The sequence below is a fragment of the Nothobranchius furzeri genome, chromosome 4, assembly GCF_043380555.1.
Source record: "Nothobranchius furzeri strain GRZ-AD chromosome 4, NfurGRZ-RIMD1, whole genome shotgun sequence".
Lineage (NCBI taxonomy): Eukaryota > Metazoa > Chordata > Actinopteri > Cyprinodontiformes > Nothobranchiidae > Nothobranchius > Nothobranchius furzeri.
In genome coordinates, this window is record NC_091744.1 from 68,341,768 (window position 1) to 68,364,167 (window position 22,400).

Below are 22,400 nucleotides of genomic sequence, written 5' to 3' on the forward strand. Positions count from 1 at the left end.
GTCCGGAGGAGATGATGACCCCCAAGCACGAGGTGGGCAGCAGAACCGTGGTGCAACCAAATCGGTCCTGAGATGTCTCCGGGTCACAACGACTGATGAAACTGGTTGAGCCTCAAAAATCAATAACTCTGATGGAGTTTTGCTTCAGCTTGTTGCAGATGGCGTTTCTTGTTGAAGCAATTCTATCAGCATGACAGAAAAGCTTCGGTAGAGGTTTCGAGCGACCGACCCGATACTCTGGACTCTCTCGTGCCATGGAGAGAATTTTGGTGAGCTCAAGAACTGAACTTGAACTGAGGATTTTTGGTTTTAACATACCTCAGAACACGCCCTCAAGATAGAAAGCTTTGTTGTCATGGAACAAAGACATGTGAGAGCAGTTACCTTTAACCTGAATTCTGTGTCCTGCATGGTGTGTATATGTGCACATGACCATCTTGTCACTGATAAACATTACTGATTATCATAAATAATAATAATTATTAACCAAAGAATAATAATTCATTTCAGTAATTAAATACATTTATAATGAGCCTTGATGATTATTTATGAACCTTGTAATAGGACAGTGAAAAGAGTTTATTAAAAATGATTCTTTTAAATCTTGAAGTGTCGTTCGTCTTGCGGAGGGAACAGCAGCCAGATAAAGGCAGTCAGATTAAAGATGGTTTACAGCAGACTTTGTGTCTCCTGTGATGGATAATCTGTAAATAGAAGTACAGCCAGGACAGCTTGACCAGCTGAGGAAGCGTGACCTTTGGGTCACAAACGAGGCCATTCATGTCGCTACAAAAACTATTCTCATTGTGAATTTAATAATTATCTGTGGCTTAAAGGCGTCACAGAGTGTTTGTCATGATTTTCTCAGGGAGAATGTCATTCAGTTGCTGTTGGAGACAAATTAAACATGGGGGACCTGGCATATATCTGTATCGGAACCTAAGAGTTAAACAATATCAGATATCTGTAAAAAAAAAAGCCAATATCAAACATCGCTTCTAAATTTAATTAATTTAAGCAGAATTTGATCGCTTAAGTCTCTGGCATTATTTTTCTCTGTTTAATTCTAAAAGAAAGTTTTCACTTGTTTGTCAGAAAAAAGAGGGAGTAGATGATTTTCAAAATGTCTGATCTGATGCCGTTCATATTTTACAAAAAGTAAAAAAAATTCTGTTTTGAAAATGGTTTTCTTGTTTCACATGTGTTATATGAGCGTTATAACACATATATGAGTGTTATATATATTTGTGTCACATATCACTTACGCATACCAGAGACACATACCCTGAGCCATGAAGTAGATGTATGCAATAAAGACAAAGTAACAGGAAAAAATAAACACGAGTAACAGCACATTGAGTGAAAGTCTCTTTGTTCTTGTTTCTCTTCCTTCTTCAACTCCTCCTCCTTCCTTTGGATCAATCCCAATGCTTTTGAACTCACAGCTTCCTCTCTCAAGTTGCCTCTTTCTGTCCGGAGAGTTGAATAAACCACCTTTTCCTTCATCCTCTGACGAACCCGGCTTTAAGCGTTTTGCTCCACAGCAGAGAGCTGCTGCTCTGTAAAGACCACACCTTTCTCCGTACTGAATCAGAGGGAGGATGACAAACACAAACACACACCATCCGTCTAAAGAGCACGTCTGCATAATTCGCTAAGGGAAAGCAGACTTGTAAAAAGATGGGAAAGCCTCAGTGAGTCACAGTTTGACACATCTTCAGCTATAAAATGTCCACTGATAAGGAACAAGCAGAGAGAGAGAGGGAAATAAGCATAAAACATTAGACATTATTTACTTTTTCTCCCCTTCTCTGTGTCTCCCACCGTCTCCCCCTTAACTCAGGTCAAACTGGCTGAAGCCATGCTGCGGGCGACGAGCAGCGCTGTGGCAGGTCTGTCTGCTGTCAGCGGGTTTCAACTGCTTCCTGGTGGCTTCCGTCGTCCTTGTGGTGCTGCTGCTGATCCTGGAGCTGCTAATAGACACCAAGCTGTTGCAGTGTGAGTCATGGACACCAATAAAATGAGACTCACATTCTGATGTTGGTTTTGGATTTTTTCTTGAAGTATGGTTTGAGGTTTAATCAATGTAACATTGATGAAGCAGTCTAGATTGAACGTAGCATCCTTGGAGAGAATATAAAGTGATCTACTGAACACAGCTGTTTACTAATCGATATTCAAAGTCACAGGGTCAACACAAAGATCTAATGCAGACAGAGCAGGTTCATTACACCTTAATTAGCATAAAGGTTAAGCTGCAGGGAGATCAGAGAGAGAGCAGTGAAGAGAATCAGTGAGCTACTTCAGTTTTATTATGGGTGATGAAAACTCTGAGGATGTTGGTTTGCACAAATGAGGGCAATGGGGGGTCAGCAGTGCTGCAAAAAGAATTAAAATTATTTGTGTGACTGTTGAAAGTGAAACAATTTATTAATTTAGATGATTATGGTTGTAAAGGATTTGAGGTAAAAGTTTGGTAACTGGAATGTTTACTTTGTGAAGTGCCTTTAGACTACTCTTGTTGTGATTTGAAGCTATTTAATTTAATTTAATTTAATTTAATTTAATTTAATTTAATAGAAGTGGTAGCAGGATGGACAATAGATTGGGATTTTTATTTTTTATTTGTAATAACATAAAATGCATCAGCCATTATTATCATAAGCTAATTCTGGATTTTTTTGGGGTTGTTTTTATTTTTTACTTTAACCCTCTGATGCATAATGGTCACTACAGTGGACAGGTACTCAAAATTGTTATTTATTTGTTTTTGCTATTAAGTACAGCTGTTGAAGACTTTATTGCATTTGAGCCCCACCATTTGGACTTCAGTAAGTCAAGCCAACATATTTCATGTTCAAAATGCATGCTGTCCACTGAGGTGGACATGTAATAAATTATTTGTAAATTATAAAATTTTACAAATGATATTTGTTGAAATTTGTTTAATTCACACCTAAAGACAAATGAAAAAAAATGTTACAAAAATCATGGTTGAAGATTTCATAATTCATGCATCAAAGGGTTAATTTGATTAAATAAATCTTTTTAATGCTTGTTATTGTTTAAGGTTTGTAGAAAGCTCCTTTCTTGCCTGGATCATCTCCAGATAGTGGACCTTACTTTCCTGGTTCTTTACTTCCAGGGGAGGAAGACTGGTCACACTGTAACTCTGTTCCTGATACATTCCCAAAAATGACCATTATTCAGCAGGTTGGTTTAAATGGATTTAGATAGAAAAAGCATAGAAACATGGCCCCCTGAAACCCCCTGTAGTCATCAGTCGAAAGGACCCTGAGTCTTCTACATCTGTTTTTATCCTTAGCTTGGCCCCACCCACTTGGTGACATGGTTAATTTCTATTGGATCGGTAAAAGGAAATGTGTAAGGACATGGCTATATGATCCGTCTTATATATGAAAAGTTGTGGATATCATTTGGGTGCTGCGGCTAATCTAAAGTGACGGAACAAACCACGCTCATTAAAGTGACGTCAATCGAAGTTGTCCCAGTCTGAGAGTACACAAATTACCCAACATGCTTGAAAGTGTCTAAACTTGTTACTGAAAATGGATCTAGCACATTAAAGGAGACAATTTTGCACAAAATCCCTCTCACATAAAGCAATTTCATCTGTTTTATTCTTGACATTTTCAGCACCATCCAGAATGAGCCATTTCAGGGCTCTGTCACTTTTAAGAAAACAAGTTGATGCTGGCCATGCCCACCCATCCCCCACACAGACTGCTAGTAGCTGAGAAGCTCCAAAATCTGGGAGTGGCTCGGAGTGGAGCCACTGCTCCTCCAGCCCGGAGCGGTGAGAGAGGGTTCTATGCTGGGAGTTTTGGAAACGGCTCGTTTTACGCACATTATTCCTAAATCCAGTCACTGACTGAAAACAGATGGAAGGGTTTTTTCCACATTTGGAGTGTTTATAGAGGCGGAATAGACCCACAGGTTAGCACGAAGGTTTGCAGAATGTGAGTATTGGGTTATGGAGTGAGAAAGATGGCGGCGCACAGTCATGCAGCGGCTTTTCAAGCTCCCGGAACTAAGCCTTACTTTTTAAGAAATCTGAGGCCATTGCTGGCGCTGGTTCTGTGATGGATCTGCGTGTGAGGTACAGCTCGGTCGAAATCATCGATTTCGGAAAAAGCTCGACCACCACAATATCCCACAACTTAAAATCAATGCTTGGAAGACTGCAGCTTCTGAGAACTGCAGAGTGGCGTAGCAGAGTGCGAGGAGCAGCAGGCAAGAGTAAACGATGTGCCCGGAAACAGAAGAGAGGAAAACGGGCGGGCGCGCAGGCCCAATTAATGGCTAAGAAGCCACCGATTCCTACCTTGTTCCTGGCAAATGTCCGTTCCCTGGACAATAAGATGGATCTGTTACGCCTGAGACTGTTTACACGGAAATTAAGTGCTGTGCTGTTCTTTGTCTCACGGAAACCTGGCTAAATAACAACATGCCGGATTCAGCCTTTCAGATCGATGGCTTCCAGCTGTTCAGAGCGGACCGCAACTACAGGTCAGGGAAAACAAGAGGAGGTGGACTGTGTGCTTACGTGAATGGAGGTTGGTGTACAAACTGTGTGCTGGTGAAAAGCTACTGCTCCGAGGCAATAGAACTAATGACGTTAAAATGCCGATCGCACTATTTGCCAAGAGACTTTACAGCAGTGTTCGTCACCACTGTTTACATCCCACCGGGTGCTAACGCTAGCACTATTGCTAGGATAGCGCAACAGGAGCTATATGACACCATTAGCTCGCTGCAGTCAAAGCACCCTGAGGCGTTTTATGTGGTTACAGGAGACTTTAATCACGTGAAACTGACGGACATTCTGCCAAGTTTTTACCAGCATGTCACCATTTCTACTCGAGGAGACAACACGCTGGACTGTGTATACACTAACATCCGTGGCGCATACAGAGCTCTTCCTCACCCCCAACTTGGCCTCTCTGACCACGTCTCCCTCCTGCTGGTGCCAACATATCGCCCTCTGCTGAGAAGGATTGGGCCAACAAAGAAGACTGTCATTGTGTGGCTCACTGATGCAGCATCTGTGCTCCAGGACTGCTTTCAGTGCACAGATTGGCTGGTCTTCAGACAAGCAGCAACAAAAGAGGGAGAGGTGGACCTAGAGGAATACATCTCCTCGGTCTTTGGATTCATCTCCAAGTGTACTGAGGATGTCACCATTACCAAGACAATAACATGCCACCCTAACCAGAAACCTTGGCTGAATGCTGAGGTGAGAGGTCTGCTGAAAGCCAGGGATGCCTTATTCAGGGCAGGTGAGACATCAGCACTGAGAGTGGCAAGGAAAGAACTGGCGGTAGGCATAGCAAGAGCTAAATCCACATATGCTCAGAAAATCCAGAGGCATTTCTCCTCCAACGACACCCGGAGCATGCGGAAGGGAATAAAGTGCATCACAGACTACAATACCAAAGATGCACAACGCCCAAATGACCCGTCTCTGCCAGATACACTCAATAGGTTCTACGCCCGCTTTGAGGACCCTGACACCCCCCCTCACTCTATCAGTCTCACTCCATTACCTGGTGATACACCCCTTAGTGTGTCTGCAGGTGACGTTATTAAAACCCTCAAAGGAATTAACCCTTGCAAAGCTGCTGGCCCTGATAACATCCCTGGGCGAGTACTGAGGGACTGTGCACACCAGCTGTCTGGGGTGCTGTCAGACATTTTTAACACCTCACTGTCTCTGGCATCCGTCCCCACCTGACTAAAGACTGCCACTATTGTTCTGGTCCCAAAGTGCTCCACAGTGAAATGCCTCAATGACTACAGACCCATGGCTCTTACACCTGTAGTCATGAAGTGCTTTGAGAGGTTGGTTATGGCTCACATCAAAGACTCCATCGACATCACTGTGGACCCTCACCAGTACGCTTACAAGAAAAACCGGTCCACTGATGATGCCATCTCATCAGTGGTCCACACAGCTCTCACTCAGAGAGCAGGAACTCATATGTCCATCTGCTTTTCTTGGATTTTTCCTCTGCCTTCAACACCATCATCCCACGGACTCTGGTACAGAAACTCTCCACTCTTGGACTGAGCCCCATAATGGGGAACTGGGTGCTGGACATTTTGACTGACAGACCACAGACTGTCAGGATTCACAATACCATCTCCTCTTCCATCACCCTCAGCACAGGCACACCCCAAGGCTGTGTGCTGAGCCCCCTCCTGTTCACTCTGCTGACATATGTCTGCTCGGCGAGACATCCCAGCTGCCACATCGTGAAGTCTGCGGATGACACAACAGAAGTAGGACGCATCACTGACAACGATGAGTCAGAGTACAGAGAGGAGGTGGAACATCTGGTGCAGTGGTGCAGAGAAAATAATCACTGCATCAATGTGAAGAAAACCAAGGAGATGGTGGTGGACTTCAGAAGGAACCGGTGCCCCCCCACCCCCCACCCCCCCCACCCCCACATGGAGCCCCAACACTTCCTGGCTCGTCAGGAAAACTCACCAGCGTCTCTACTTCCTTAGGAAGCCGTGGCGAGCTGGACTTGGGAGCTCAGTCCTGAGGCGCTTTTACCATGGTGCAGTGGAGAGTGTCATGCGCACCTGCATCACTGTGTGGCATGGTAGCTGCACTGTCGCTGAGAGGAAAGCTCTGCAGAGAGTGGTTAGGGCTGCCCAGAGGCTTGTGGGGAGCGGCCTCCCCGAAATCACAGACATCTACACAACACGGTGTAGGGGTAGGGCCCTCAACATCATGAAGGACTCCACACACCCTGCACATGGACTCTTCCAACCCCTCCCCTCAGGCAGGAGGTTGAGGAGCATCCAGAGCAGGGCCACCAGGTTCAGAAACAGCTTCTTCCCTGAAGCTGTCAGACTGTTAAACTCTGGCCATGCTCGGTAGAGCTCCCCCCACATACACACACATCGGTACTGAGAGCACCTTTAGAGTGGACTAATTTCACTTGCACACACACATTTATCATATTTAGTTATCTATGGAATACTGTACATGTCAAGCTCGGTACTTGTTTTTATCCTTAGTGCTTTTTGCTCTTTTCCTATGGCTTTATACTGGGTCCTGAGTTCAAATTTTGTATCACAAGCATGTAAATGTGAACTGGTATGACAATAAAAGTTTCTTAATCTCAATCTTAATCGATTGCATGTGCCCTTTATCTTATGAAACAAGGAAGAGCAATGACTATACATAGCTAAATGTTCAAATTATCTCATTACGTCCAAGTTTCTTCAGATGCTCTAATCTTTCCTCCCTTGGATCTAAAGACGTCAGGCGGCTAGTTGTTGTGATGTTGTGTTTGCTGTATAGCAGCAATCTCTTTATCTGTCATGAGCTGACAGTCAGGGGTGATGGCCTGTTTGATTTCTGTTACTCTTCCTTTGGGAATGACTGAGTGATTAACCACCTGAATGGACAAGTAAGACAAATGTGTTGGGGTACAGCAGGTACAGGTACAGCCATGTAATGCAGAGTGGGCTTCTAGATGATAAATTGGTTGATAGACAACTCACTGAACACAGCAAACAAAGACAGACAAAGAGGAGATTTGGCACCTGCAGACAAATGTCACCACTGCAGTTGGATGCTTTTCCCTTTCAGCCTGATGAATAGATGCAAAGATACAGATGCATGCACGCACATGTGGTGGATTAACATTTATGATGTTACTTTATCTTTCTGTCTGCATGTGCATGCACCAGGATATTTATTTTTCCATCTTATCCAGCTTGTGACTACTTCAGCTGGTAAAATCTGGTTTCTGTCTTTCAACACTTGCTGACAAATAAAAATAGTAGATTCCTCTGTTTTATTCCACAGTTAATAATGCATTACAGTGTGCTAGCATCCTCCACTGGATCAGCCTGGCTATTCTCTCTGTGTTCTTCACTGAGGTGAGTCTTCCCAGTTTAACAGCAAAAACAGTCTCACTTACAGCTGATGCAGCAGCCCGATGATTAATGCTACATTGTGCACTATGTCAGGCCACCAAAGTGCACTGGCAGAGTGCTGGAAACACCCCCGTGCCCTCTGTCACAGCATGACTGGACTCTGATATTCTGATTAAAGTCACACAAATGTTTGTGCTGAGATATTCTAAGGTGTGTTTGTGTAGCTGCTGCTAACTTTCTGATTGATCTGCACCACAAACACTAAAAATGCAAATGGAGCTTTTTCAGAGCAGCCTGCTTTAAAGGATTTCAAGTCTTCAGGTGTTCGTCATTGATTTCCGTTATCTTCACGGCCATTCGTCTTAGTTCCATGGACTCGGTCGTCCTATAGCAAACTTTAGTTTTGTTGTGTTGTAGTGACAGAAGCAGACTTCTCCAGGATGAACTGTCCCTCTCTTGAAGTTCATTTTGCCCCATCTGAGTGTGTTCAGTTTGAATGTTTCCAACCACATCCCTAAAACCTGTTATATGTTGTCCAGATGTCAACATCCAGACACAATGATGCTTTTGTACATTTTAAAAACTGTCATAAAAACTGAGCTTTGTGAACTCCTTATTTAATGTTTAGGTTGCATGATTACATTTGCATTGTGAGAATTTGACTCCGCGTGATGAGCAGAATATTAGTTTGGAAATCATTTGTAAAATCCCATCACTCTGCTATTTGAAAAAATAAAGAAAGAAAGAAATGACGATCATTTTGAAAAAAAAAAACAATTTGGGACAATCAAGTCACTTTTGGAGAGTTACTAACGTAGACAATGCTTCTCCTCTTTTTCTGACTCTCTTCCTGTTTTTGTTCATTTGACCTTTCGTAACCCTCTTCCTTTCTGCTCCGGTCTCAGACGGTGTTCAGGATCGTGGTGTTGGGGATATGGGATTACATAGAAAACAAAGTAGAGGTAAGCTCACATTCATCCCAAGTCCTGACCCCATCGACAGTAGCATCAGTGAGATAAATGCTTTTTTCAGGTGTTTGATGGAGCCGTCATCGTGCTCTCGCTGGCCCCCATGGTAGCCTCCACTGTGGCCAACGGCCCCAGCAGCCCCTGGGACGCTATTGGTCTCATCATCACTCTGCGCATATGGAGGATCAAGAGAATCATAGATGGTGAGCCTGAAACACTTTAGGGCCATTCCCATCTGTACCGGGTCGGCCCGGGCTGGGTAGCCCCAGTCGGCCCCAGCCTGGCCCGGTTGATTCCACACATCCTTGCCTTAAGCCCATGTGGGCTGATTCTACCCACCAATCAGAGGCTTGCTCTAATGGAAGGTGTGAATTTGCTGTCAGCAGTGGGTGTGTTGGCCCTGGTCGGCCTGAAGCAGACCCCCTCGAGAAGAGGGATGAGAATGAGCCTCGGTCGGCCCGGAAAAATACCAGGCCACCCAGATATGTAAACAACCTACGCTACCCGGCCCGGGCCGACCCGGTACAGATGGGAATGGCCCATTAGTCCTTTACAGTCAGCAAATTGAGTGCTCTTTTTAACATTGTGGCTCCCCCTTGTGGCTATTGGGTGTTTTACAAGGGGAGATTAGAGGAAAACCCCTGATATTTTCCCATTATCTGCTTATATGTTGATAAATGCACCTAATCTAATCCTTCAGTCTTTTGACAAAAGTCATATTTTATTAAGTTACTTTAATAAAAGTCCTTTGAATTTTGACAAAACACTATTCACATTGCTTTTATTCCCTGAACAGAAATACAGTATCGTCTCGTCTCGTCTTCCTCCGCTTATCCGGGTCCGGGTCGCGGGGGCAGCATCCCAACTAGGGAGCTCCAGGCCGTCCTCTCCCCGGCCTTGTCCACCAGCTCCTCCGGCAGGACCCCAAGGCGTTCCCGGACCAGATTGGAGATGTAACCTCTCCAACGTGTCCTGGGTCGACCCGGGGGCCTTCTGCCGGCAGGACATGCCCGAAACACCTCCCCGGGGAGGCGTCCAGGAGGCATCCTGACCAGATGCCCAAACCACCTCAACTGGCTCCTTTCGATCCGGAGGAGCAGCGGTTCTACTCCGAGTCCCTCCCGAATGTCCGAGCTCCTCACCCTATCTCTAAGGCTGAGCCCGGCCACCCTACGGAGGAAACTCATTTCGGCCGCTTGTATCCGCGATCTCGTTCTTTCGGTCATTACCCAAAGCTCATGACCATAGGTGAGGATTGGGACGTAGATCGACCGGTAAATAGAGAGCCTGGCTTTCTGGCTCAGCTCCCTCTTCCCCACGACAGATCGGCTCAGCGTCCGCATCACTGCAGATGCCGAACCAATCCGCCTGTCGATCTCCCGATCCCTCCTACCCTCACTCGTGAACAAGACCCCGAGATACTTAAACTCCTCCACTTGAGGTAGGACCTCTCCCCCGACCCGGAGGTGGCAAGCCACCCTTTTCCGGTCGAGAACCATGGTCTCAGATTTGGAGGTGCTGATCCTCATCCCAGCCGCTTCACATTCGGCCGCGAACCTACCCAGCAAGAGCTGAAGGTCAGAGCTGGATGAAGCTAGGAGGACCACATCATCCGCAAAAAGCAGAGACGAGATTCTCCTGCCACCAAACTCGACACACTCCACACCACGGCTGCGTCTAGAAATTCTGTCCATAAAAGTGATGAACAGAACCGGTGACAAAGGGCAGCCCTGGCGGAGTCCAACCCTCACTGGGAACAGGTCCGACTTACTACCGGCTATGCGGACCAAACTCACGCTCCTCTGGTAAAGGGACTGAATGGCCCTTAACAGAAAGCCACCCACCCCATACTCCTGGAGCGTCCCCCACAGGGTGCCCCTGGGGACACGGTCATAAGCCTTCTCCAAATCCACAAAGCACATGTGGATTGGTTGGGCAAACTCCCATGCCCCCTCCATCACCCTTGCAAGGGTATAGAGCTGGTCCACAGTTCCACGGCCAGGACGAAAACCACATTGCTCCTCCTCTATCTGAGATTCAACTATCGATCGGACCCTCCTCTCCAGTACCTTGGAGTAGACCTTTCCAGGGAGGCTGAGGAGTGTGATCCCCCTATAGTTGGAACACACCCTCAGGTCACCCTTCTTAAAGATGGGGACCACCACCCCGGTCTGCCACTCCCTAGGAACTGCCCCCGATGACCACGCAATGTTGTAGAGACGTGTCAACCATGACAGCCCTACAACATCCATAGCCTTGAGATACCCAGGACGAACCTCATCCGCCCCCGGGGCTCCGCCGCTGTGTAGTTGTTTGACTACCTCAGCAACTTCTGCCCCCGAGATCGGACAGTCCATCCCCAGGCCTCCCAGCTCTGGTTCCTCCTCGGAATGCGCATTGGTGGGATTGAGGAGCTCCTCAAAGTATTCCTTCCACCGTCCGACTATAGCCTCAGTTGACGTCAGCAGCTCCCCATCCCCACTGTAAACAGTGTGAGCGAGTTGCTGCCTTCCTCTCCTGAGGCGCCGGACAGTTTGCCAGAACCTCTTTGGAGCCGATCGATAGTCTTTCTCCATGGCCTCACCAAACTCCTCCCACGCCCGAGATTTTGCCTCGGCAACTGCCACTGCTGCACCCCGCTTGGCTATCCGGTACCTGTCTGCTGCCTCCGGAGACCCACAGACCAGCCACGCCCTGTAGGCCTCCTTCTTCAGCCTGACGGCTCCCCGAACCTCTGGTGTCCACCAGCGGGTACGGGGGTTGCCACCACGACTGGCACCGGCCACCTTACGACCACAGCTAGCAACAGCCGCCTCGACAATCGCAGAGTGGAACAAGGCCCACTCGGACTCAATGTCCCCCACTGCTCTCGGGACGTGGTCAAAGCTCTGCCGGAGGTGGGAGTTGAAGACTGTCTTGACAGGTTCTTCTGCCAGGCGTTCCCAGCAGACCCTCACTATGCGTTTGGGTCTGCCAGGTCTACGCGGCATGTTCCCTTGCCATCTGATCCAACTCACCACCAGGTGGTGATCAGTTGACAGCTCCGCCCCTCTCTTCACTCGGGTGTCCAAAACATACGGCCGCAGGTCAGATGATACGACTACAAAATCTATCATCGACCTGTGACCTAGGCTGCCCTGGTACCAAGTGTACCGGTGGGCATCCTTATGTTCGAACATGGTGTTCGTTATGGCCAAACTGCGGCTTGCACAGAAGTCCAATAACAAAACACCGCTCGAGTTCTGATCAGGTGGGCCGTTCCTCCCAATCACACCCCTCCAGGTCAAGCTGTCATTGCCCACGTGAGCATTGAAGTCCCCCAGCAGGACAATGGAGTCCCCTGATGGAGCACTATCTAGCACTCGTCCCAGGGACTCCAAAAAGGGTGGGTACTCTGAACTGATATTTGGCCCATAAGCACCAACAACAGTCAGGACCCGTTCCCCGACCCGAAGGCGCAAGGAAGCTACCCTCTTGTCCCCCGGGGTAAACCCCAACACACAGGCAGAGAGTCTCGGGGCTAACAAAAAGCCAACCCCAGCCCTCCGCCTCTCACCCGGAGCAACTCCAGCAAAGTAGAGTGTCCAACCCCTCTCCAGGTCTCGGGTTCCAGAGCCAATGCAATGTGTCGAGGTGAGTCCGACTATATCTAGCCGGTACCGCTCAACCTCTGCCACAAGCTCCGGCTCCTTCCCCGCCAGCGAGGTGACGTTCCATGTCCCAAAAACTAGTTTTCTTGTCCGGGGATTGGACCGCCAAGGCTCCCGCCTTGGTCTGCCACCCGATTCACATTGCACCGGACCCTTCATGTTCCTCCTGCGGGTGGTGGGTCCACAGTTGGACGAGCCCATGTATCCGGTTCGGGCTGGGCCCGGCCGGGCCCCATGGGCGAAAGCCCGGCCACCAGGCGCTCGCTCACGGGCCCCAACCCCAGGCCTGGCTCCAGGGTGGGACCCCGGTAACCCTCCGGGCCGGGTACTCCGACTCTTCGTTTTAACCGCCATGAAAGATCCCTACCGGGGGGTGTGCCGTGCCCCCTGGAGGTCTAAAGGATGACCAGTAGTTGTGGTTCTCGCCCCGGGACTTGGGTCAGAGTATAGCCTATGTTCTGCAGGTGAAGGTGGAAATGGAGCTGGAGATGCAGCAGTACGAGAAGGCCAAGGCAGTGAGGGAGGAACAGCTTGATCGTCTTACCCAGATCTGCCAGGAACAAGCTGTATGTCCTTTCATCTGTTTTCTTTTTTCTCCCTTTAATGACAGTGTATAACTGTACGTGACCAGTAGAGGGGAGCAAAGTGTCGTTAAAAGCTTGAGTGCAGCTGCTGAATCTTTAATGTTCACTCAAAAAAAGAAAGAAAGAAGGAAAATGAGAAATAATTAACAACAAAATGCAACATGTAAACAAATATTCTGCAGAGGCAATAAATCAGTGTTTTGGTTCAGTTTGAAATCAGGCAGCTGAGAGCCCACCTGGCCCAGCAGGATCTGGACCTGGTGGCAGAGCGAGAAGCAGCCATGCAGATTCACCACATGTGGGGTAAACCGAGTAGCTGTTTCCAGGAGGTGGACGGACTCACCCCTGGAGCCCCAGAGCGTCACAGGCCTGCTAAAGCCAGAGAGGGACCTGGAGGCCCTGCAGGTAATCGTTGGAGACACTTTGCTGAAATTATAGGATATATGTTCTGATAAGTGATTTCTGCAAAGAAATGAGAATCTAGGAGTGAAACATGGAAATAAAAGTGCTTTTTAAAAATATATTTTCAGTTTAACTATGAAAGTTTTGTAGTCTGGCTGAAACCAGTCCGTAGAGAAGCTACAGCTTAAGTTGCATAGAGAGACTTATATAGTTGTAGCAAAATATTAGATCAGATATAAAATTTTGACTTATTAAACCCTAAAACAAGATGACCATTTTTCTATGAATTAAGATAGAATTTCTTTGTTATATAGATCCAAATTTTTGTCCTTTTTGAAACGGTCGACAAAAGTAGAGAAGAATAAACCTGGAGAGAGTATAACACCACTAATAAGGGATATCCATCAAAGAGTGCAATAGTGTCCTCACCATCATCCATCTCTACCTTCCCCATCTAAATTCTGGCGCCACGCCGGTACAGTGAGTCACAGCCCGCACCATAAACCTCTCACACAGCGACAGCTCATAACTTAGACGACTTGGAGCAGGAGAGCACCGTCTTTCCAGGTGATGTCAGGGCTCAGAGACACAGGAGCATTTTCTTTATCAAAGCTATAAATCATAGCTCCAGCCGCTTTGTTGGTAAACAGACTGAATCTCATACACTTACGTGGTGTTTATCACATGGAGATGGTTTCCGAGGAGGAGGAGCTTGTAAAAGCGAGGAAGGGAAACCCAAACATAAATCAGTGAGCAGCAGAGTCAAAAAGACCTGATGCTCACCACTGCAAAATACTCATCATCGTCGTCATCATCAAACTTTATTCCAGACACAACCAGGTCCATAATATGAAAAAACATAAAAGAGCAGGAGTAAATGACTAGAAAGTTGAGAAGAAAAGTAAAATAACAAGCATCAATGAATGGAAACAATATATTTGACAGAGAACATCAGGCCATATCAAACTTTAAATTGTGAGGCATTGCGGCACACATAGGAATACCATAACACATAAACTCACATAAAATCAGCTGATTGTTAAAATATCCATTAGCTGCACCACAAAATTTCTCAAACGCAATTATCAAGTTTTGACTCTCACCTTTTTTTGTTACAACAGTGTGTAAACATCCTCTTATCGAGTGTTAGTCATTTGTGTGATATTTGAGGGGATATTTTAAAGATTTTGCATAATATTAATACGCATATTTAGGGGTTCTCATGAGAGAAAACTGCCGTGGAACAAAGTTTTTGGCAGTTTCGCGTTTGTTTGGAGTGCTGAGCAAGAAGGTTTGTCGTGGAACTCTCTTATAATGGTTATTTTAATTTTAAAGGTGTGGAACAATGAAAAGCTATTTTTTAATTATTGTTTCTGATTATAATCCGTCAATCTCAGTTTTTGATGCAGGCTGAACATGAAAATAGTCTCCTACACCTACATTAGCTTCTGATAGAAAATTGAAACTCTAGGATTTGAAAAGCCTGGCAGATCTACATCACATTGTCATTTAGCATTAATGGACTCATCAATCTTGACTCGCAAAAGGGAGAGGCGGGAAACAGCAGAGAAAGTGGCGGCTAGTGGAAGCTAACCATTAGCATTAGCAACTCCACCACACGGCAGAAGCTCCTCCAGACTTGTGTTATTGGTGGAGATAAATCATCCATGTTGCAAAGCAGAGTCAGTGGTAGAGTTGCATTGCTGTTATCCAAGCCGAGGCAAGATGTCCAAATATCAGGAAGCAAGACTCCGAATCTTATGTCTGAAGCTACTCTCTCTTCTAGCTGAATTTTCCTTGCTGAAACAGGCGTCTCTGGACTTCTTTTGCCCAGAGTATGACTTGCAAGGCAATAATTCCTACCAGAGACCACTGCAAATGCATTGATCGAATGAGCGTTCATATAAAAAAAATTGGATATAGAATTAATCATAGTAGTTTGTTTAATTTGTGGTTTGTCCTTGATTCAACTGTTTTGAATTCTACTTAATGTTCTCAGATCATCATGGTCAGGATGACATGAATAACTACATCAGCCAGTACTACAGTGAGCCAAGCAGTGGTGAGCATCTCCGTTTCAGCATCATACCTCCATGCAACATCACTTTTTTTAAAGCTCTTGTGTTCTGTGTTGTAGACATGGGGATCCCAGACCCGGCCCGTGTCATCACAACAGCAGCCATAGATGTTCACCTGCCTAACAACCCCAGTCAGCTTCCCTCTTCCTTGGTGAGTGTGGACGCGGTGCCGTCCGGACGTCTGCAACGCACCAACAGCTCGGTCAGCGAAGCGTCCACTACCACGGTGTCCCGCACCAGCTTCAGCGCCCGCCAGCACAGCATCAGCAGCCACACGTTGGGATCCAGCATGGACTACAGCTCCACGGTGCGCGAGGACTCCACCTCCACAGACTACAGCAACCAGCGCTGCTACCCCCCACCTTACAGCAGCCCTCTAGCGCTGGGCACTCAGCAACAAGGGAGTCCCAGAGCTGTGGTGCAGGAGCTGCTCTCCTCCCTCTCAGAGGACTCTTGTCTCACCCAGAAGGGTCTGGACCCTGTCAATCTCAAAAGGCCCAGTCCCACAGGTTCCACAAATAACAGTCCAGAACTGGAACACAGGGTCAACATTTACAACAAGCGGAACCAGGAGAGCCGAATCGGGCTTCACATGAAGACTGTCATCCATCTGCAGGGTAATGAGCCTCTTCTGGAGGAGAAATACCGGATGATGGGGCCAGTAGAGACCTCAGTCAAACGCCTGTCAGAGACATAAGACTCCACAAGGCCTGCAGTTCAGCTCAGATGCAAAACTACCAACTCACACCGACGAGAGTTGCACCTGCATTTAAAAGACTTGAGGACTTTATTTTGCTCAAACTGAGAAGACGAACCTGCCAACATGGCACAAACACAGCATGTGGATGAAGAAGCATCAGGTGACACTTTTCAGGAATTGACACTAATAAAAGCTTTCATATTTTTTATAAAACCAACCAGCAAAGCAGATCAAGAAACACATTTCCTAATGACAACGTGAGCAGGAAATCTGGCCTTTCATTTGTCTTTTTCAAGGAAATATATTAACTTTAAAAAGATGCAAGAACATGTGAACAGTAACCATCACAGCACTGAGATACAGTTGCTGAAACTTACTGATGATCTCATTTTAGAACAAACTTTTTAAGATTTGTAATCTCATTTGAAACTGTTTGGGGAAGTATTCACTGGTAAGTCCCTGATGAGCAAAATAAACCCAATAAAAAGCAAAAACACTGCAAAGTTATTCAAGTTTAAAGCCAATAGTTTATTGTTTTGCCTTTCAAAAGCATCGCTTTACGTACTGTACATGTTTGTAGAGATCAACATCAGTTAAGTCAAAAAGATTGAGTTGCTGCTGCTCATTAAACAGAAATTGTGATGTACTACTGACAGGAGAAAAGTTAAGAACAACTTTACACATTAATATCTGCAGAGTACACATAAAAACTGGTATTTGGGGTGTTGGCGATGACACTTTCTGTGTGAAACCACAGATTCAGCAGTTTAAGGCCGAGTTTCTCCATCTTTTACTCCAGCTGTGGTGCTTTTTCTTCTTCTCACTTGCTCAGAGCTTCTGTCATCTCAGGAACGGCCTTGAGTGAAAACACAGGAAGAGTTTTACCACCATCACGTAAGACAGGTGTCATCATTCCTCAGTGTGTCATACACACAGAAGCTCCAACTGCTGTGATCATTCCTCTAACTTAGATCTCACAAAACCAGAATCGATGCTTATCTGATTACAGCAAAGTGAGTTTTAAAGTAACAAAAAGGTAATAAAGTTTTACTGTTTATCCAAAAATCCTGATATTAGGTTTAGTTGAGCAGCACAGCTCACCTTCAGCCCATGTGTGTACTTTTAAATGACCCATTAATCAAGTTATTCAGGTAATATATGGGCCTAAATCTTAGGTCTTAATTATTTTTTGTAAAGACTGAATCATATCACTTCTTTCTACTGTTATATATAAAAAATACATGGATGACTTACATGTCAGAGCATTAATGAGGTTATTATGCAGCGACTTGCATGATCAGGGTAATAAGGACCAACCAAGATCCAGATTGGACACAACTGGTTTATAAATAAACAAGTGACAAAAAAATGTTTTTCCTTCTTTAGAAAAAACACATTTAGCAGTCCTCTGTAAAGTGCAAAATAAATGAGATGCCTCTGCTCCCGACTCCTGGAGAGAACCGGCAGTCGCTGCCCGTGCCGGTGCAGGGTATCACCTGTCCATTTGGGAAAAGGTAGAAAGCCCATTCATTTTAATCAGTTATCTGAGGAGTGATCACATGTAAGGGGATCTCACCCAGCAGGTCACAACTCTGCTGCCACCAGCTTATTACTAATCACTCCTACAGAGTTTGTCAGGACACCTGGGCTGCTCAGGCACCACCGATGGGCTGAATAAAATATGACCGACAGGACACACATGAAAATATAACCTACTAGCCTTTCACAGGCAGTGCTGGACTCCGCTGTTAGTCATGCCAGTACACCTGGCTCAATATCCCCAAGTACCAACTTGACACAAGAATGCAACTGAGCGTATAAGAGGCCTGGCAGCTAGAGGCACAGAGCAAAACTGAGGCCAACTTTTATCTCACTCTGGATCAGTTTTTTATATCCCCAGAGATGCTAATGTGTTCCTGTCTTAGCAGCAAGCTGCGGCCAGAACCCTCCTTAGATTAATTCAACAGCTTAATAATTCAGAAGCTGCACATTTCCATGAGGTGGAATAAGGCATCGTGCAAAATTTATAAGAGAAGAAACAAATGTTATATATTCTTACGGTCATTCACAGCTAAAAGCCTGGAAAACATGCAGAGAGAGTCCAGCAACTCCTTCCTCAGAGTCTCATATGAGATTTTACTGCCACTGCAACAATAATCCAAGACACTTACTTTGAAAAGATCAGCTACCAGGCCGTAGTCAGCAACCTGGAAAATAGGAGCCTCTGGGTCCTTGTTGATGGCAACTATAGTCTAAAGCAAGAAAAGAGATCAGATGTGTTTGTAAACCTAAATATTACAATTAATAAAGTCTGTTTACATGTAAAAATTCACCAAAAGCTGATTGTTTCATTTCAGGTGGTGTGTTTTATTACTAATTTTAAACTGAGCATGTTAGCAATAACTTTGCTCATTTTTAAACTAAATGAAAAGGTGTAACTTTAAATTTCAAAAGAAAAAATAAGACAATGAAAAAACACCATCTACGTTTCTCTAGTGACTTTACCTTGCTGTCTTTCATTCCAGCCAAGTGTTGGATGGCTCCGGAGATACCAACCGCTATATAAAGTTCCTACGAGCAAAACAAAAAGAAAACAAGAGACACTAAAGGTTATTCTAGATCCACAAGGTTGATCCAACCCAAAACTAATATTAAAAATAATAATAATAATTAAAAAATAAAACACTAATATTCAGTGTAACTTTAATGCACAGCCTGATGTTTCAGAGAGGTAAACTTGAAATGTGTGAACAGAAATGTATTATAACAATGGGAAAAAAAACTAAAAGAAAACAGACAGTCTGGTATGGTTGGGCAGACATCTGCTGTATTCTGCTCTAATGGATCAGCTAAATCATTTAGGGCCCTAAAAGTGCCATCATGTACTTTCCCCAAGATCTAATGTGTGGATAATCACAAGTGGAGTATCCTGGATAAATCACATGATGGCAAGTTAACCTTTTATTTTTTTTTTTTTTAAAGGAGCAGTCTCCAGAATCACACTGAAATGCGGTTTAAGGGCTAACGGGCTAACTGTAGTTAGCCCAAATTAAAACATTAACTTAACTTGGTTTTAATATTTATTTATATCATTTGTCATTTATCGTGATTTGTTGCATAAAAATGGGTTTATCCACATACTGGAGCCACAATTTTGCCCGTCTGCCCGACCTGCATGTCATTAGGGACAAAGCCAGCATCCACTGCAGCTCTGGATGCACCAACTGGAATAAAAAGGAGTGTTAGAATAAAAAAAAAACAGGTAAAAAGTACCCATAAGGATAATAAATGATAAAAAAAATGACCACACAGTACCAGCAGCGTTCAGTTTGTCAGCAAGGTCATAAAGCAGCTTAAAGTTTTCTCCACTCTTCAAGCCTCTTCCTAAAATAAAAGAAGCAATTTCCATTTTGGATGGCTAATCTTTGTTTATTCAACAATAAGATATTGTAAAACTTTAGGAATACAGTCAAATAAATGATGTCATTTGACAATTTCTCAAAGTTCAGCACAGGTTTTTACATCTCGGTAGGGAGTTCATACCTCCTGACACCACAACCTTTGCACTCGTCAGCTCTGGCCGGTCACTCTTGGTCAAATTTTGTTCGAGCCACTCAGAAACCCCAGCAGGGGGAGCAGCAGCCACTGCAAGTCAGACAACAGGAAGATTAACATATTTAAAACATGATTTTGATTTTCACCTCTGATTTCAGAGCTGGACAGGTGTGTATTACCTTCCTCTGACGTAGCGCTTCCTCCCTCTGTTGGAGCTGCCTCAAAAGATGTCCCTCTGACGGTGAAGACCTTGACTGGCTCACTGCATTTCACGGTGCTGAGGGCATTTCCTGCAGCAAAACAGGGCTAAAACTTACGGTTTTACTAAAGACTGCACTCAAATTATATTTATATTTAAAAACAAATACATGAACCAGGATATATGCTGAAAAGGTCCTGCACCTACTGTGCACAAAACATGCCATACCTGCATAAATGGTCCTGACAAAAGTATCTGGAGATTTAATTTCAATAATATCTGAAACTGGGGCAACATCCAGCTTGGCAGCAACTCTAGGAAGCAGGTTCTATCAGACAAAAAATACATATTGGGCTGTTGATCATAAATGTCTGTAAGAACAGATGTCAAAGGAAGTAAAGATGGTAAGATTTGTGTTTGCTCATTTTAATAGATCAGAATATGTTAAATGAAACTCGGGGAACTGTGACTTACCTTTCCGAAGGCTGATGCACCGGCACAGATGTGAGTGAAGCTGAACTGTTTTTGTGTTTCCAAGATGAGTGGAGTCAACTCCTCTAAAAGAAAAAAAAAGGTAAAAAACAAATTCAGGTTAATGACTGACCTTTGTCAGCAGGGGTGCTAGTTATAAACATCATTATTAACCTGTAAACGTGTCAAGTAAAGCAAATGTGAAAATAAAAAAAGAGGGGGAAGTTACTGTGAAATAAATACCTTACCTGGCAAAGCACCTTTGTAAGACTCGTGCTGGGCCACCAGGATCTTCTTCACACCCTGTACTTTGCTGATCTGCTCCACAACCTGAAAGGAGAAAAACAAAATAATGTATCTGCGTAAAATCATACAACTTTCAGCCAAAACAAAGTGTGGATTATTGAAATTGACAAAAGATGTTCCTACCTTTGCACAGTTTGTTCCAGCAACCAGACAAGACACATCTCCCCCGAGCTTACTGGCAGCAGTGATGGTATTGAGTGTAATGGGGGTCAACTTATCATTGTTGTGTTCTGCAACAACCAAGGTGCTCTGAAACCTCTGGACAAAGCCTGTCTGTTGGGAAAAACACATTTCAGTCAGAACCAGCTAAATATTAGTGTGTTGTACCCAATTAATGAATGAACAAATATTAGCTTTAATTTAGTCACTCGTTTATTTATTCACTCATCATCATTTAGACCTCACAATCTAGTGTAGGGAAAATGCAAATACAGCATTACGATAGTGTGCAAAGAACCTCCGGATCAGCTTAGAGTCAAAGCCAAACAGGAAAATACCAGCCTGGTCTAGTGATGGTCTTCAGGTAAAGTCATTCAGATAAAGCCAGGAGAACAGAATAGAACATAAAATAATACATGCGTTAGATTTAAGTCTCTTATATGAAGCCAGTTACATCAAACGCCTATAAAATTATGTAATTACGTTTAAGAACAATTTTATAGAAACGTATAACAAACTGAACCTTTTATTCAATATACTAACACCAGAAAAACACACTAATAACCTCGTGTTTTGATGGAATACTGTCATAACTGTAAGATCATTGCATTACATAGGTGACACCTGTATGTAGCAGTTTCGCAACACAAGGTTTTATAACGGCTAACAGTGCTAACAACTGTCTGCCACACAGAGATAAAAACGTCTGCATTTACTTTTATATCGAAAACAGAAATGTGTTCATTGTTAAATTACAAGAACGCAGTGTTTATTTAAATTTGCCCTAATTATAATAAACGAGAACGACCTATCTCTGAATGAAAAAGGCTAACAGTTAGCAGCTGCTACAAAAAACATGCCACAAGTCTGTCGCCAAAAGCTACAGCTAACTGAGAACCAGCTTGTTTGGGCCCAGTCGTGTACGTACCAAGTTCTTCAAGGATGTTCTGGTCAAAACTCTGTTCATATTTGTCTCTTTATTCTTGCTGCAGCAGCAGAAAGATTTTTGCAGGACGCTTTCTCCCGATCTGTGCCAAAGGTCTTCTGACGTATTTAACGAAATCTCGCGATAGTTACAAACCAAGTCCAGCTCTGCTCATTGATCTGACAGAAAAGCAAAAATGTTTCCAACTGGGAAATTTGCAGAATTGTAGAGCAACACACAGTCTTTTTCCACCTGTTTTTGTTGCATTTTATTTAACAATTTGCTCGTTTGTTTACATGTATGTGTTATCGCGTGGGTTTTTGTGTAAATCTAATTTTTATCATGTCTTGTGATTGTTAATGTGTTTTTATTTGGCCACATTCTGTTAATTATTTGAGCTATTTTGAATTTAGTATTCATTCTCACTATAAATCCTTACGGGTGTAATTTTTCTTTATGGATTTATTTTTCCTTTTGATCATC

The 22,400-nt window shown here is 44.5% G+C and overlaps 2 protein-coding genes across 2 annotated transcripts in view; one reads left to right on the forward strand and one right to left on the reverse strand.

Annotated features, from left to right (window-relative positions):
* The window catches only part of tmem266 (transmembrane protein 266), a 43,743-nt gene extending 26,922 nt beyond the window's left edge, over positions 1-16,821 (forward strand). The window contains exons 4-11 of the mRNA XM_015964473.3: positions 1,844-1,998; positions 7,850-7,923; positions 8,826-8,882; positions 8,953-9,091; positions 12,989-13,104; positions 13,332-13,527; positions 15,524-15,586; positions 15,662-16,821. Coding sequence (XP_015819959.1) covers positions 1,844-1,998; positions 7,850-7,923; positions 8,826-8,882; positions 8,953-9,091; positions 12,989-13,104; positions 13,332-13,527; positions 15,524-15,586; positions 15,662-16,299 — 1,438 coding nt within the window. The 3' untranslated portion in view covers positions 16,300-16,821. The remainder of the gene's footprint in view (positions 1-1,843; positions 1,999-7,849; positions 7,924-8,825; positions 8,883-8,952; positions 9,092-12,988; positions 13,105-13,331; positions 13,528-15,523; positions 15,587-15,661) is intronic.
* etfa (electron transfer flavoprotein subunit alpha) lies at positions 16,807-22,065 on the reverse strand. Its single transcript, XM_015964474.3, has 12 exons — positions 21,921-22,065; positions 20,957-21,106; positions 20,776-20,857; positions 20,531-20,613; positions 20,285-20,384; positions 20,037-20,147; positions 19,846-19,947; positions 19,618-19,686; positions 19,444-19,526; positions 18,808-18,873; positions 18,474-18,554; positions 16,807-17,158 (listed from the first exon to the last, which is right to left on the reverse strand). The coding sequence occupies exons 1-12, from the start codon at positions 21,957-21,959 to the stop codon at positions 17,123-17,125; spliced, it is 1,002 nt and encodes a 333-aa protein (XP_015819960.1). The 5' UTR covers positions 21,960-22,065; the 3' UTR covers positions 16,807-17,122.
* Between the last annotated feature and the right edge of the window lie 335 nt (positions 22,066-22,400).

Bases quoted from the DNA above. Each gene is read 5' to 3' on its own strand.
- etfa (XM_015964474.3), bottom strand. From the start codon at position 21,959: ATGAACAGAGTTTTGACCAGAACATCCTTGAAGAACTTG. The intron at 20,614-20,775 runs GTAAGGTATTTA...TTTTTCTTTTAG, and splicing joins TTACAAAGGTGCTTTGCCAG to AGGAGTTGACTCCACTCATC. The intron at 18,874-19,443 runs GTATGTGGATAA...TTTTGCTCGTAG, and splicing joins CGGGCAAAATTGTGGCTCCA to GAACTTTATATAGCGGTTGG.